General features: G+C 41.8%; 2 protein-coding genes across 4 annotated transcripts; both read left to right on the top strand.

Moving 5' to 3' along the window:
- The first annotated feature begins 56 nt into the window (after positions 1-56).
- LOC129730775 (serine protease snake-like) lies at positions 57-1527 on the top strand. The gene is made up of 6 exons (XM_055690341.1): positions 57-275; positions 388-447; positions 508-709; positions 765-932; positions 1049-1301; positions 1355-1527. Exons 1-6 carry the CDS (start codon positions 227-229, stop codon positions 1382-1384), a joined length of 762 nt encoding a protein of 253 aa, XP_055546316.1. The 5' UTR covers positions 57-226; the 3' UTR covers positions 1385-1527.
- LOC129730773 (uncharacterized) lies at positions 1370-13806 on the top strand. Of its 3 annotated transcripts, XM_055690338.1 has the most exons (16): positions 1370-1538; positions 1587-1842; positions 1892-2142; positions 2204-2808; positions 2877-3198; positions 10435-10494; positions 10557-10758; positions 10814-10981; positions 11079-11173; positions 11234-11391; positions 11444-11627; positions 11686-11938; positions 11998-12251; positions 12304-12908; positions 12967-13291; positions 13357-13806. In XM_055690338.1, the coding sequence occupies exons 1-16, from the start codon at positions 1511-1513 to the stop codon at positions 13647-13649; spliced, it is 4059 nt and encodes a 1352-aa protein (XP_055546313.1). In that variant the 5' UTR covers positions 1370-1510; the 3' UTR covers positions 13650-13806. The 3 variants fall into 3 exon arrangements, with proteins under 3 accessions (XP_055546313.1, XP_055546315.1, XP_055546314.1); XM_055690340.1 differs by lacking the exon at positions 1587-1842 and having other exon boundaries at positions 1415-1538; XM_055690339.1 differs by lacking the exon at positions 1370-1538 and having other exon boundaries at positions 1699-1855; positions 1924-2142.

Raw genomic sequence — 13806 nt, 5'->3', positions numbered from 1 at the left:
CCCCGCTTCCCTGTGAAAAGGGCAAGGTATCAGATAGATCAAAAATGCTCAGTCTGGATCGATTAGCAATCATGCATGTAGTACTTCAGTTGCAATCAGACTGCAGACAGTAACGATAGTTCCATGCGATCTGTTCGAGGTTCGAGCTAAACGAGCGTCGAGCACTTTCTTGATTGCGGGGTTAAAGTTTTTGGGTCAAGTATAATCTTCTAAGTTCGCATTCATTATGAATTTCATTGAATATCTGGTTACCTTATGGTATTTCTCATACCACGGTTAGTAACAGGGCTCAATTGATGCACAAAAATTTTATTAATCATCTATTGGTGCCAATTTCTCCAGCTGTATTATTTTCTTGTTAGTGAAATTTATTATGGTTTATTTCAGCACTAGCACAAACCGCTTCTTCATTGTTAATGCTTCCAAACGATCGTTGTACTTTGGACGGTATGGTTTAAAAAAAACTGTAGAAACGAAATATGACTGTGAAAAATTTATTTCCTGCAGATTGTCATCTTCGGTACAATCAATTGTCGTATGAACAAACAAGGAGACCAGTTTTCGCTGAACGCGCATATTTGAAAGAATTCGCTCACATTGGGGCAATCGGATGGACTCAGCCGGATGGCACTATTTCGTGGAACTGCGGTGGAACACTAATCTGGGATAATTTTGTACTAACAGCTGCCCACTGTGCCGTGGATTCCAAGTGCAGTTTGTAAATTATTTTTAAAGCAAATTATTATGTTCGATCTTATTTTCAGCAATAAACGACCGGACGTGATTAGATTTGGGGATTTAAATATTTACAGCTCCGATGATGATGAGTACGCTCAACAGCTTAAAATTATTGAAGTTATAAGACACCCTGAGCATCGGTACGCTGCTCAATACCACGATATTGCACTGATGAAACTGGAGAAAAATGTTACGTAAGTTTTTGTGAGTTATGTAGAAAATAATTATCAATTTCAATTAGAATACTGTTCAACCTTACTATACATTGCAAAATGGAATCAATGAAAATTTCCCTTTCAAAATTTCATAGCCTTCATGAAACGGTAGTACCGGCATGTCTTTGGGCTGACGAAGAAATGAGGTTCAGATCGTTGGAAGCTGCCGGTTGGGGCAAAACAGGATATGCTACGGAGAAAACACCTGTACTGTTGAAAGTATCCCTCAAACCAATGGACAACGAAGAGTGTGGTAAAATTTACACGAATGATACAAACCGCAGGTTACGCTTTGGTCTCCAGGATCATCACATTCGTGCTGTGGATGAAAAAATGGATACTTGCGAGGTGAATCCATTGTCCTCTAGAGAGTGATGATTGTTTGAACACAATGTTTGTAGGGTGATTCAGGAGGTCCACTTCAAGTTTAATTGACGCACAATGGAAGGCTGACACCTTTCATTGTTGGAGTCACGTCTTTCGGAGGGGTTTGCGGATTTTCAACTCCTGGCGTATACACGAAGGTGTCTTCCTATCGCGATTGGATTATTTATACGATGCAAAACCACGGATCACATGCAAACGGTTGGTATCATTCTTGTAAATTTCAACAATGATAATCTTGAATTTTAGAGTTGATTTTGAATGCCACATTCTGTTCATTGCCATTTGTAAGTTTTCGTGACTATGGGGATGCCGTTATCGGTAATAGAAATACAATCCATCCGTATTTTTCTGGAAACCCAGCACTGAGACATGTTCAAGTTGAAAAACTTCCTCGACACGTAGTAAAACTTTCCTGGCACTTTGGAGGACGTGATGATTGCTACGGTGTTATAATTGACGAAACTACGGTTTTAACATTGGCTGAATGTGTTTTTCATAATAAGTAAATGCAGCAGGTATAACATGCTTTAGCTAAAATAATAATGTTTTAGGATTCCCGTTGATCATATTTTATACTTGGAAGATGAAAAAATGAACGTTACCAACATTCACATTCATCCTAACTATGCTAATGGATCTGGATATGATAATATCGCAATTCTGTCTCTGGAGCATTTGCTGGATGTTAGAAAAGTTCAACCTGTATGCCTTTGGCACGAACAGGATATACCATTCAATGAAGTGCACGTTTTCGGAAATGGTAGAAAAGATATGAATAGTTTCCCTGGATTACCAAGGCTTGGTAAAATCTCTGCTTTTAGCAAGAAAAGGCAGAGTTTATATATGCATACGTACAATTTTAGATCCCACAATAGCTTTACTTAAGTCTCGTTTAGCTGTCCAGAATTCATCAACATGTGTTATTCCTAATCTGTATGAATCCAGACTCAAAAATGGAATGCAAAAAGAGCACGTTTGCATTGGGGAGGACTTCTTTTTGGTACCAAAATCTTGTGACCTGTTGATTGGTGGTCCAATTGCTGGAACTGTGCGGCGCGCCGATTCTGTATATCCTGCAGTTTTCGGATTAGTGCAGTTTGGAAGAGACTGTGGTTTTGGAGAACACGCAGTTGCAACTGGATTTGCTAATCATATCGAATGGATGAAATCTGTGCTAAATAATACTGAGAAAAAGAGCATGATTAAGTTTCTAGATAATGATCTGCACGAGGGCGACGAATGTATAAATTTTGATAGTGAAAAAGCGGGTCTTTGCGTTGCTGTTTCGAAATGTCCCCGGAAGTGGAAACAGTTTTTATCCACTGGAAGTGTTCAATTTTGTTCTTCCACGTCAGTGATTTGTTGTCCACTGGATGCAATCGGAAGTGAATCTAATATTCATCAAGATTTGGTCGCTTGTCCAGATGTTGTACGAAAAGTTAAGCCATCATGGTTTGGAGGATCACTGGTATGAATGATTAAAGATGTTTTCTTCTTATTACTTTGTAAATAATTATAACTTGTATCACTATACAGGTTTACATTGGTTGGATAGAGAAAGATATTTCAACATTAAAATGTTTGGGTTCTATAATCACAAAACGAGTTATTTTGACTACAGCAAGTTGTCTTGGAGAAATTGTACCAGATTTTGTTAAACAGATTTCAAACGCAACAAATTTTCTATATAAAGTTAACACTACTTTCAAGCACCATTTCTACAATCCAACCGACAACAGCAACGATATTGGACTTGTGAAGTTGACAGATGAGTTTAAATGGACTCCATATCTGTATCCCTCGTGCCTATGGATGAATAAAACACACACTTCGTTAGTGATGGATATACTCTATCCACGTGAGTACTTTTTACAAAAAGTTATATTTTAATGATCACATTGTTTCGGGTAGACGGGGCCGTCAATTTGTCGTATAGCAATGTGCTCGCAATGTACAATTCGGACTGTCAGAGAACAAACGATTATCAGCTACCAGAAACCCAGCTCTGCGTGCGAAATCCTGTGTCGAATTTCACCTGCCCTGGAGTGCCTAGTATATTACCAGGAAACAGGGCGATGGAGTCATATTCGCTGTTGGCTTATCAACAGTTCTGCCAGACTGTTATGAGCGTTACTATATGGTATTCACCAGATTTTCGGCTTACTCGCAATGGATAAGTGATATGCTTCTACAAATATAAAAACCTACATTCGAGAATATTGATTGATCAATGTAAAATCATATAATCACAGTACCTTTTTCATGATAGTTGCTGGTAACGTTTCGTTCTTCATTTTATCGATATTTACAATAACATCACAGGTCAGTAAAACAGCTCTTAATCGTGTTTAAATCATGTAAATATTTCCCACTTAAACTCTTTCTTGATTGAACCTGAATCCGTACAATTTTGAATAGAAATTCATACACCTTCATAAGGGTGCCAATCAAAATGGTCATTTTGAGAAACCCTATACAAAATGCTCAACTGCCCGAAAAAACACCCTGTGCAAATTTTCAGCTCAATCGGACTTAAAATGGGGTGGCACAAAGCGATTTAATTTTGGCCATTAAATCCAAAAATTAACCTGACGAAGGGGGTGCAAGAAATTTCGGTTTTTGGAAATTTTTCTGGTCCCAGATAACTTGAAAATGCATGAAACGTCGAGATTTGGTATCATCTGATAAAAAAAATTATTAGTTTGGTTATTTTCGAATTTCTCAAGGTCAAACTTCAATCGCTTTGCGCCACCCCGTTTTAAGTCCGGTTGAGCTAAACTTTCTTGTTCGATAAAATACATAGGTGATGATAGAACTTTGCGGAGGAAAGTATGATTTTTGCAATTGAGGTCGAGAAATTTTAAGTTCTAACTTAGATCTGGCCAACGTTGGAACCAAATGTAGCAGAAACGGTGCGGAGTCGATCATCGATGTGACGTTCTCCAGCCCCCTGATCACGAACTGGAGGGTAGACGATGGCTACACCAATAGCAATCACCAATGGGTTGCTATAGTGTAGAAAACAACGCGAAGTGGCGAGTGACGGGTAGAACCAACACATTTCGATGCCAAGGTATTCGAAGAAGCAATGGGAAGAGAGTGCAATGGAGGCAGTTGGCTTCGCCCGACTGCTGACCAACTAGTTGCCGTACTATCGCGGGCGTGTGACGCCACCATGCTTAGGACCCGCCAACCTAGGAATAGGAAGCCACCGGCTTACTGGTGGACCGATGCGATAGCGGACCTCCGCAGTGTGTGCCTCCGTGCAAGACGGAGGATGCAGCGTGCGCAAACAGACGAACAGACGAACAAAGGATTGAGCGCCGCGCAGCATTCGGTTTTGCAAGATCAGCGCTAAAGAGTGCGATTAAGGCAGGCAAGAGGGCCTGCTTCGATAGGTTGTGTGCGAGTGCCAATACGAACCCGTGGGGTAACGCCTATAGGAGTCTCTCGTCCGACGTTCAAGTATCTCAGACACAGACCTGGGATGGTCGGTCAACATGCCGAACATTCAATCCGTGAACGACGACAGCTGTGTAGAGATTGAGGGAGAGGTTAGGGTTACGAATGAGGAACTCATCGTGATCGCCAACTCCCTAAAGGTAAGCAAGGCACCGGGACCGGATGGAATCCTTAACCTGGCAATCAGGCTGGCGATTAAAACGGCCCCCGGGCTGTTTCGGGCAGTCATGCAGAGGTGCTTGGATGACTGCCTCTTCCCGGACAGGTGGAAGCGGCAGAGTTTGGTCTTACTGCCGAAAGCCGGGAAACCGCCAGGGGACCCATCGGCATACAGGCCTATCTGCCTGCTGGACACTGCGGGAAAGGTACTTGAGAGGATTAGGTCACTTTTTCATCGCCTAGAAATTATTTGAACATGCATTTCCAGCCTTTTATCTCTGGTTGGATATTATTCTTGAAAAATTATCATTTTATGCTCCTGTAAGTAAAAATGGCCTTTGAGACATATTTGCGATTACGTATTTGACATTCGTCACTTTTCTCGTGTCACACCAATTGAAAAAAAAAAAATACTAGAATTGATTGCTGTTTTGATTTTTGTTCCGCGTACTCATACATTCAACGCACTGTGCGATGCAACCATGCCTAGCACCCGCCAACCTTGGAATGGGAAGCCACCGGCTTACTGGTGGACCGTTGCGATAGCGGACCTCCACAGTGCGTCCTCCGTGCAAGACGGAGGATGCAGCGTGCGCGAACAGACGAACAGAGGTTTGAGCGCCGCGCAGCATTCGGTTCTGCAAGATCGGCGCTAAAGAGTGCGATAAAGGCAAGCAAGAGGGCCTGCTTTGATAGGCTATGCGCGAGTGCCAATACGAACCCGTGGGGTAACGCCTATGGCCAAGACCAAAGGCGCGCTGGCGCCCGCAGAGCGATCACCAGCGATGCAGGAGCAGCCTAGTCCTTGGCCTCCGGGCGTCGAGTCTCACGTCCGACGTTCCAGTATCTCAGACACAGACCAGGGATGGTCGGCCAACCTGCCGAACATCCGATCCGTGAGTGACGACAGCCGCGTCGAGATTGAGGGAGAGGTTAGGGTTACGAATGAGGAACTCATCGTGATCGCCAACTCCCTAAAGATGAGCAACGCACCGGGACCGGATGGAATCCCTAACCTGGCAATCAGGCTGGCGATTAAAACGCCCCCCGGGCTGTTTCGGGCAGTCATACAGAGGTGCCTGAATGACTGCCTCTTCCCGGACAGGTGGAAGCGGCAAAGTTTGGTCTTACTGCCGAATGCCGGGAAACCGCCAGGGGACCCATCGGCATACAGGACTATCTGCCTGCTGGACACTGTGGGCAAGGTGCTTGAGAGGATTATCCTCAACCGACTGGTGAGGTACACGAAGGGTGTAAACGGTCTGGCAAGTAACCAGTTCGGTTTCCGGAAGGGCAGGTCCACACTGGATGCTATTTTCTCCGTCACCAAGACGGCGGAGGTAGCACTCTAGCACAAGAGAAGGGACAAACGCTATTGAGCAATCGTCACGCTCGACGTGAAGAATGCGTTCAATAGCGCCAGTTGGGACTCCATAGCGTTTGCGCTCAGGAGCATCCATGTACCGGTGTCGCTGTACAAGATTCTGGAAAACTACTTCCAGAAGCGAGTACTTGTTTACAACACGGAGGAAGGCCAGAAGTGCATCCCAATTACCGCAGGAGTTCCGAAAGGTTCTATCCTGGGACCGGTGTTGTGGAATGTCATGTATGACGGGGTGTTGAAACTCAAGTTTCCTGTAGAAGTTGTGATTGTCGGCTTTGCAGACGACATAACGCTATAGGTCTACGGCGAGTCGATCGAGGAGGTCGAGTTGACGGCCGCGCACTGTATACGCAAGGTCGAAGACTGGATGCACTCCAGTAAACTGGAGTTAGCTCACCAGGTCACGGTTGTGAAAAACCGCAAATCAGAGCAATAGGCGGTGGTTAGAGTCGGAGACTGCACCATCACCTCAAAGCGATCTTTGAAGCTCTTGGGGGTTATGGTTGACGATAAGCTCACATATAAGAGTCACGTCAACTAACGGCTATTGCAGCACAATCTCGAATGATGTCGGATAGCTCAGCGGTGAATGGCAGCAAGCGTAAACTTCTTGCCAGCGTGATTTTGTCCATACTCAGCTATGGAGGCCCATTGTGGTCCAAAGCGTTAGGTACTAACAGTTATCGTGGTAAACTGGAAAGTACCTACAGGCTCATGTGCCTGAGGGTTGCGAATGCGTTTCGTACAGTATCATACGATGCAATCTGCGTCCTGTCCGGCTTAATGCCTATCAGCATAGCTATTAGGGAGGACGTAGAATGCTTCGACCAACGTGAGACGAGTACCAGAATATCACTATCGATGATCAGATGGCAGCAGGAATGGTCCAATTCCACGAAAGGTAGATGGACGCATCGACTTATTCCGGTAGTATCCGGGTGGGTCGGGAGACGCCATGGAGAAGTTAACTTTCACCTGACACAGATCCTGTCAGGTCATGGTTGCTTCAGGCAGTACCTATACAGGCTTAGGCATGCGGGGTTCCCCATGTGCCCCGAGTGCGTGGATGCGGAAGAGACTGCTGAGCATGTTTTTTTTCGTATGTCCTCGTTTTACGCGTGCGCGGAGCGACATGATGGTAATGAGCGGGTCAGACCCTACTCCGGACAACCTAGTTCAGAGGATATGTGAAGATCCGAACATCTGGAGGGCGGTTTGTGCAGCAGCCTCTCAAATAGTCATAGAGTTGCAAACCAGGCGACAGGTTGACCACCAACACGCCAGTGTTAGCTAACTGCCAGTCTCCAGGTTAGTTAGCTAATTAGCTAAGAAACTTGATGGGAGGTTGCACAAAGCATAAAAGCCGCTCCCCGAAGCGATACTTAGCGGTCGTCCCGGGGAGTTTTATGGGGTGGAGACAGCAGGCGTTTCAGCGGGTCCGGTCACCGATTCAAACTAACCCCACACTCCCTGAGGTTGGTCACCTCAGGTGCAACCAAACGCCCCCTGCCCCCTCCACCTGAAATAAAAAAAAAAAATCCGGCGTACCTCAAGGCAGCGTGCTCGGGCCCCTATTATTCAACATATTTGCTAATGATCTGTATGGACTGATCTCGTCGAGAAAGATAGTTTTCGCAGATGATTTGAAACTCTTCCGTGTCATCTTTGCCTTGGCAGACTTTGGAGAGTTGCTAGAAGATTTGAATACTTTGATGATTTGGTGCGATAACAACGGCATGCGTGTTAATTGCAAAAAATGCAAAATATATCCTTCACTCGTTGCAACGACCCAGTTGAAAATCTATATTTATTGGGCTCTGAGGGTCTCGACCGAGTACAATCCATCTGTGACCTGGGAGTCACAATTGATTCAAAACTCAAATTTAACGAACACATTGGAATCATCACCGCAAAAGCATTTTTTGTGTTGGAATTTTTTCGTCGCCATACCTTTAATTTTACTGATATTTATGCTCTCAAAATTCTATATTGCTCGTTAGTGCGCAACATTCTGGAGTACGCCTCTCCTGTATGGATCGGCTTTGGCTGTTCCTGTTTGACACTACTTGAACAATTTCATCTCCGACGACTCCGTAGCACATCATTGCTAGTCAAGGGCCGTTTTTTCGGACCGTTTGTTCAAAGACGGTGTAGAATAAAATAATCACAAATCTGATTAATCAATTTAAATTCTGTTGGTAGAAAACAAAGTGATTGTTGTGTGTGGTAAATCAAAAATTCCAAATTTGCAAATTTGTTCGCTGAACGCAGGTTGTCGGAGTCTGTATGCAAATTTTATAAAAATGCAGACATTTGTTGGCTTGCCTAGTTTTGTGCTCATTTTTATCCTCGAAAATCTCAAAATATGTAAAGATTGTGGCAAGTTTTTGTCTGAAGAAGTTAAATTTGTTAGATATTTGGAAGACATTCTCGGATTTCGAGCAAAATATCAGTTTTACTTGTAACGATGAAAGATTATGTTAAAATATTCAATACTGAATTCTTAGGGATATACATGATGGTTCCTTGTTGTATTTCAGGCGCTGATAGAGGGCCACATTTAATGAAAAAAAAATCTTCTACGCATATGCCTTAACGTTAATCTACTCGGAGTTATTCAACTTTTAATTTTCTCGGATACTTTTCCATAAAGTGGCTCTAACTTCAAGTGTATACCACTTTGAGCAATTCTATTGGTTTTATTTGAAAGTTGAGAAAATTTTCTACTAGGTACACTTTAAAAATGTAATTGCACTGCAATTGATCAAAGTGCTACTTGGATTTGTAATTTCTTGAAAACTGAAGCAGATAGAGAGTTGGTGTCAAAGAACAAACTGCAAAGGTGGCTAAAAACGTTTCATTTGAGCTAAATACAACAACAATGTTAATCACGTTGTTTTATGAGAAAACATCAAAATACGTTTAAACAGTGACATGTAAAGACTCTATCCAGTAGATAATTTTCACAGTTTTCAAATGAAACCAATAGAGTTGCTCTGAGTGGTATACAATCATAGTTACAGCCACTTTATGGAAGAGTATCCAAAAAAACTTAAAAGTTGAGTAACTCCGAGTAGATTATTGTTAGGGCATATGCGTAGAAGAGTTTTTTTCATGAAATGTGGCACGCTATCAGCTCCTGAAATTCTCCAAACAAGAATCCAATCATCATCTAAAGACAGTGTTTTTTTTCAATTCTGTATAGTTTATCACCACTTTTTGGTAATTTTATAGTGTACATGCTAGGAATTCCACATTATACTCTGGTTTTTTAAGGCAATAAATTTTTAGGAAAAGAAATAATAAAAAAATTCGGAACGGCTAGCGATATTAACCGTCGCGAACCAATTTTTTGGATGCGGTGTAAGTTCCGACATGATAATATTAAGTAGTATCAATGCTACGTTAGCGTTTAAATCAAACCCTACCCGAGTAGGAAAGCAAACCAGTTATTTTCGTAATTTCTAATGCAGGTTATCGGTTCATTATTAGAATATCAGGATTTGTTATTCATATTGTCTTGAAGGAACAATATTTTGGTATTATTTTTTGTTAATTTACTAACTATCGTAACTTTATTAAGATCAAAATGAGGTATTGTATAATGTAGCGTCTTTCCAACATCTGGTTATGATATTACTATGATATTTTCTCCTGCTCGGGTAACTTACAACGTTAATGATGAGAATGATTCTATTGCAACAACTGGGTTACACGGTTAAATTTGTAACGTATGACAGCTTATCTCAGTTGCAAAACAAGTTTCCAACTGATTCATTTGCAGTAGTTGCAATCGGTTGCAGCACGTAACGCTAGTTGCATGCGAACGGCTTCAAACCGGGCAAGCATCGTGCGATTGTTTGATAGTGAAGTTTAAGCCTTAAGGTCAAGTGTAATTTGTCTCTTCTCAAACAGCATTTATCATGAAGTTGTTGGCAGCATACCTGGTGACCTTTGGGTATTTTATACAGTCTGGTCAGTTCCAATGTTGTATTTCTATATAAAAAACAATACTGTTCAAAGTGTTTCGATGGTGTTTTTGTATGACGTTGAATTATATGGGTTTTTCCACTAACTTGTTTATTTTAGCTCAAGGACAAGATTCTGCTTCACTGTTGATGCTTTCAAATGAGCGTTTAACTTTAGATGGTATGTTTTCAGCCCAATAGTTCAAGCAATAAAAAAATATTTGAAAACTTTGTTGTCCATAGATTGCCATCTTCGGTTTCACAAACTGGTATACAGCCCTTTACCGAAACCAGCGTTTGGTCATCCCGCGCGGTTGAAAGAATTTGCTCACATTGGAGCAATCGGGTGGACTCAGTCGGATGGCACCATTTCGTGGAACTGCGGTGGAACACTAATATGGGATAACTTTGTACTAACAGCTGCCCATTGTGCCGTGGATTTCAAGTGCAGTGTGAAAATTATTTTTAAAACGAAATATTATTTTCGATCTTATTTTCAGCAATAAACGACCGGACGTGATTAGATTTGGGGATTTGAATATCTACAGCTCCGATGACGATGAGTATGCTCAACAGCTTAAAATCATTGATGTTATAAGACACCCTAAACATCGGTATGCTGCTCAATACCATGATATTGCATTGATGAAGTTGGAGAAAAATGTTGCGTGAGTATTTCTGGGTGATTAAAAAATTAGTACTCGATTTTCGACTACAACGCATTTGAAAATATTTTTCTTTTTCTGATCTTTCAAAATTACCTAGCCTTCATGAAACAGTAGCTCCAGCATGCCTTTGGACTGATGAAGAAATAAGATTTAGATCGTTAGAAGCAGCTGGCTGGGGCAAGACAGGATTTGGTTTGTGCTGATCGACGATCTTCGTACTGATTAATGATAAAATTTTTGTTCGCACTCTAGCCGAAGCACAGACCCCAGTGCTGCTGAAAATAACCCTTAAACCAATGAACAATGAAGAGTGTGGTAAGATTTACATGAATGATACAAACCGCAGGTTACGCCTTGGTCTCCAGGATCATCATATCTGTGCTGTGGATGAAAAAATGGATACTTGCGAGGTGAATCTATTGTAATGTAGGCCGTGATAATTCTTGAACACAATTTTTGTAGGGTGATTCAGGAGGTCCACTTCAGATTAAATTGATGCACAATGGAAGGGTGACTCCTTTTCTAGTTGGAGTAACATCGTTTGGGACGGTTTGCGGCACCTCATCTCCTGGCGTATACACGAAGGTGTCTTCCTATCACGACTGGATTATCGAAACAATGCGAACTCTTGGGGGAAACGTAAGCGGTGGGTACTGTTGCTATGTGTTTTGTTCTGAAGCTAGCACAATTCTTTTGCATTGCAGAGTCCACTTTTAATGCTACATTTTGTGCATTACGGTATGTTCATTTGAGAGAATATGAGGATGCCGTTATCACCAGTAGAACTGATTCGTACGTCTCTGCAGACTCAAGCTTGCGACATATGAAAGCTGCCGACAAGCTTCCATCGTACGTAGTGAAACTTTCTTGGGGTTCCGGAGGTCGGGATAACTGTTATGGTGCAATAATCGATGAAACTACAGTTTTGACATTGGCTGAATGCGTTTTTCACAATGGGTAAGCTTCGTAAATGTTTAGCTTAAGTCATGCTATAATTGTAACGGCCATACATTCAGGGCTCCTGTTGATCATATTGTATACTTAGAGGACAAAAAGATGAACGTAACCAAGTATCACATTCACCCTGAATATACCGAAGGATCTGGGTATAATAACATTGCAATTCTGTCACTGGAGCATTTACTGGATGTACATCAAATTCAACCTGCATGTTTTTGGCATGAACAGGAGTTACCAAAGAATGAAGTACACATTTTTGGGAAGGGTAGAGAGGATATTAACACTTTCTGGCCGGGAAATCCTTTGATCGGTAAAACGTCCGCTCTTAGCATGGACATACACTAATTATTTGATAATTTTAGATCCCACAATAACCCTACTCAGGCCTCGGTTAGCTGTCCACAATTCATCTTCGTGTGCAATTCCTGACCTGTATAAACCCAGACTCCAGACTGGGTTAAAAAGGGAACTCGTTTGTACTGGGAAGGATTTTTTTCTGGTACCAAAGTCTTGTGATCTGTTGGTTGGTGGTCCCATTGATGAAACCATGTGGCGTGTAAGTAATACCTATCCTACAATATTCGGATTAGTGCAGTTTGGAAGAGATTGTGGATTTGGGGAACACACCGTTGCAACAGGCTTTGCCGATCATCTTGACTGGATGAAATCAGTGATTTTAGCTAATCATACCGAAGGAAATAGTGCGCTTCAGTTCCTAGATCACGAGCTGCACGAAGGTGACGCCTGTGTAGATGATAACAAATCTGGTTTTTGTGTTGCTGTTTCTGGATGTCCACGACAATGGAGGCAATTTTTATCCACACGACGTATTCAATTTTGCTCTTCCACCTCGGTAATTTGTTGTCCATTGGATGCAATCGAAAGTACATACGATATTCATCCGGATTTAGTCGCTTGTCCAAATGTTGTACGAAATATGAAATCGAAGATGACTACAGGATCACTGGTAGGAATGGTTTGATATTTTTTACAAACCAAAATTCTTTTTTTTACAAAAAACACAGGTTCACATAGGCTGGGTCGAGGACGATAACAGTTTGACATTCAAATGTATAGGTTCTATCATCACGAAAAGCATAATTTTAACTACAGCCAGTTGTCTTGGAGAAATTGTACCAGATGTTGTAAAATTGATTTCGAACGATACAAATTCTTATTATCAAATTAATGCTACTCTTACACATTACGCCTACAATGCAACCGACAACAGTAACGATATCGGTCTCGTGAGGTTGAGAGATGAATTTAAATGGAGTTCGGATGTGTACCCATCGTGCCTATGGACAAATAATACGCACACTCCGTTAATATTGGATATGGTTTTTCCAAGTAGTTTTTTCGGGAATAACTCATTTTAGGAAATTTTGTTTTAATGATTGTTATTTCTCGAATAGGTGGACCCGTTGACGTATTCTATCGACGCGTGCTAGCGATGTATAATTCGGACTGTCAGAGAACGAACGCTTATCAGTTAACAGAAAGTCAGCTCTGCGTGCGAGATCCTCGGGATAAATCCACCTGTCCGGGATTGCCCAGCATATTGCACTGGCAACGGGATGATGGAGTTATATTTGCTGTTGGCTTGTCAACAGTTCTACCGGATTGTGATGAGCGCTATTATATGATATACACCAGATTTTCAGCCTACTCTCAATGGATAAGCAACATTCTCCAAAAGTTGAATTGATTAGAGAAATTTTGTCACTCCATTATATTATGCATTATATTAGGGTTATACATCCATAGATGTTTAGTTAAACGAATATGCTAGGAAAATGATATACGTTGTAATTTCCTATGAAATTCATTTGTTTGTAACGAATTAAACTTTTATGATTCTTTTG

The sequence above is a fragment of the Wyeomyia smithii genome, chromosome 3 (assembly GCF_029784165.1).
Source record: "Wyeomyia smithii strain HCP4-BCI-WySm-NY-G18 chromosome 3, ASM2978416v1, whole genome shotgun sequence".
Taxonomy (NCBI): Eukaryota; Metazoa; Arthropoda; class Insecta; order Diptera; family Culicidae; genus Wyeomyia; species Wyeomyia smithii.
This window is presented reverse-complemented; position numbering and strand designations above follow the sequence as displayed.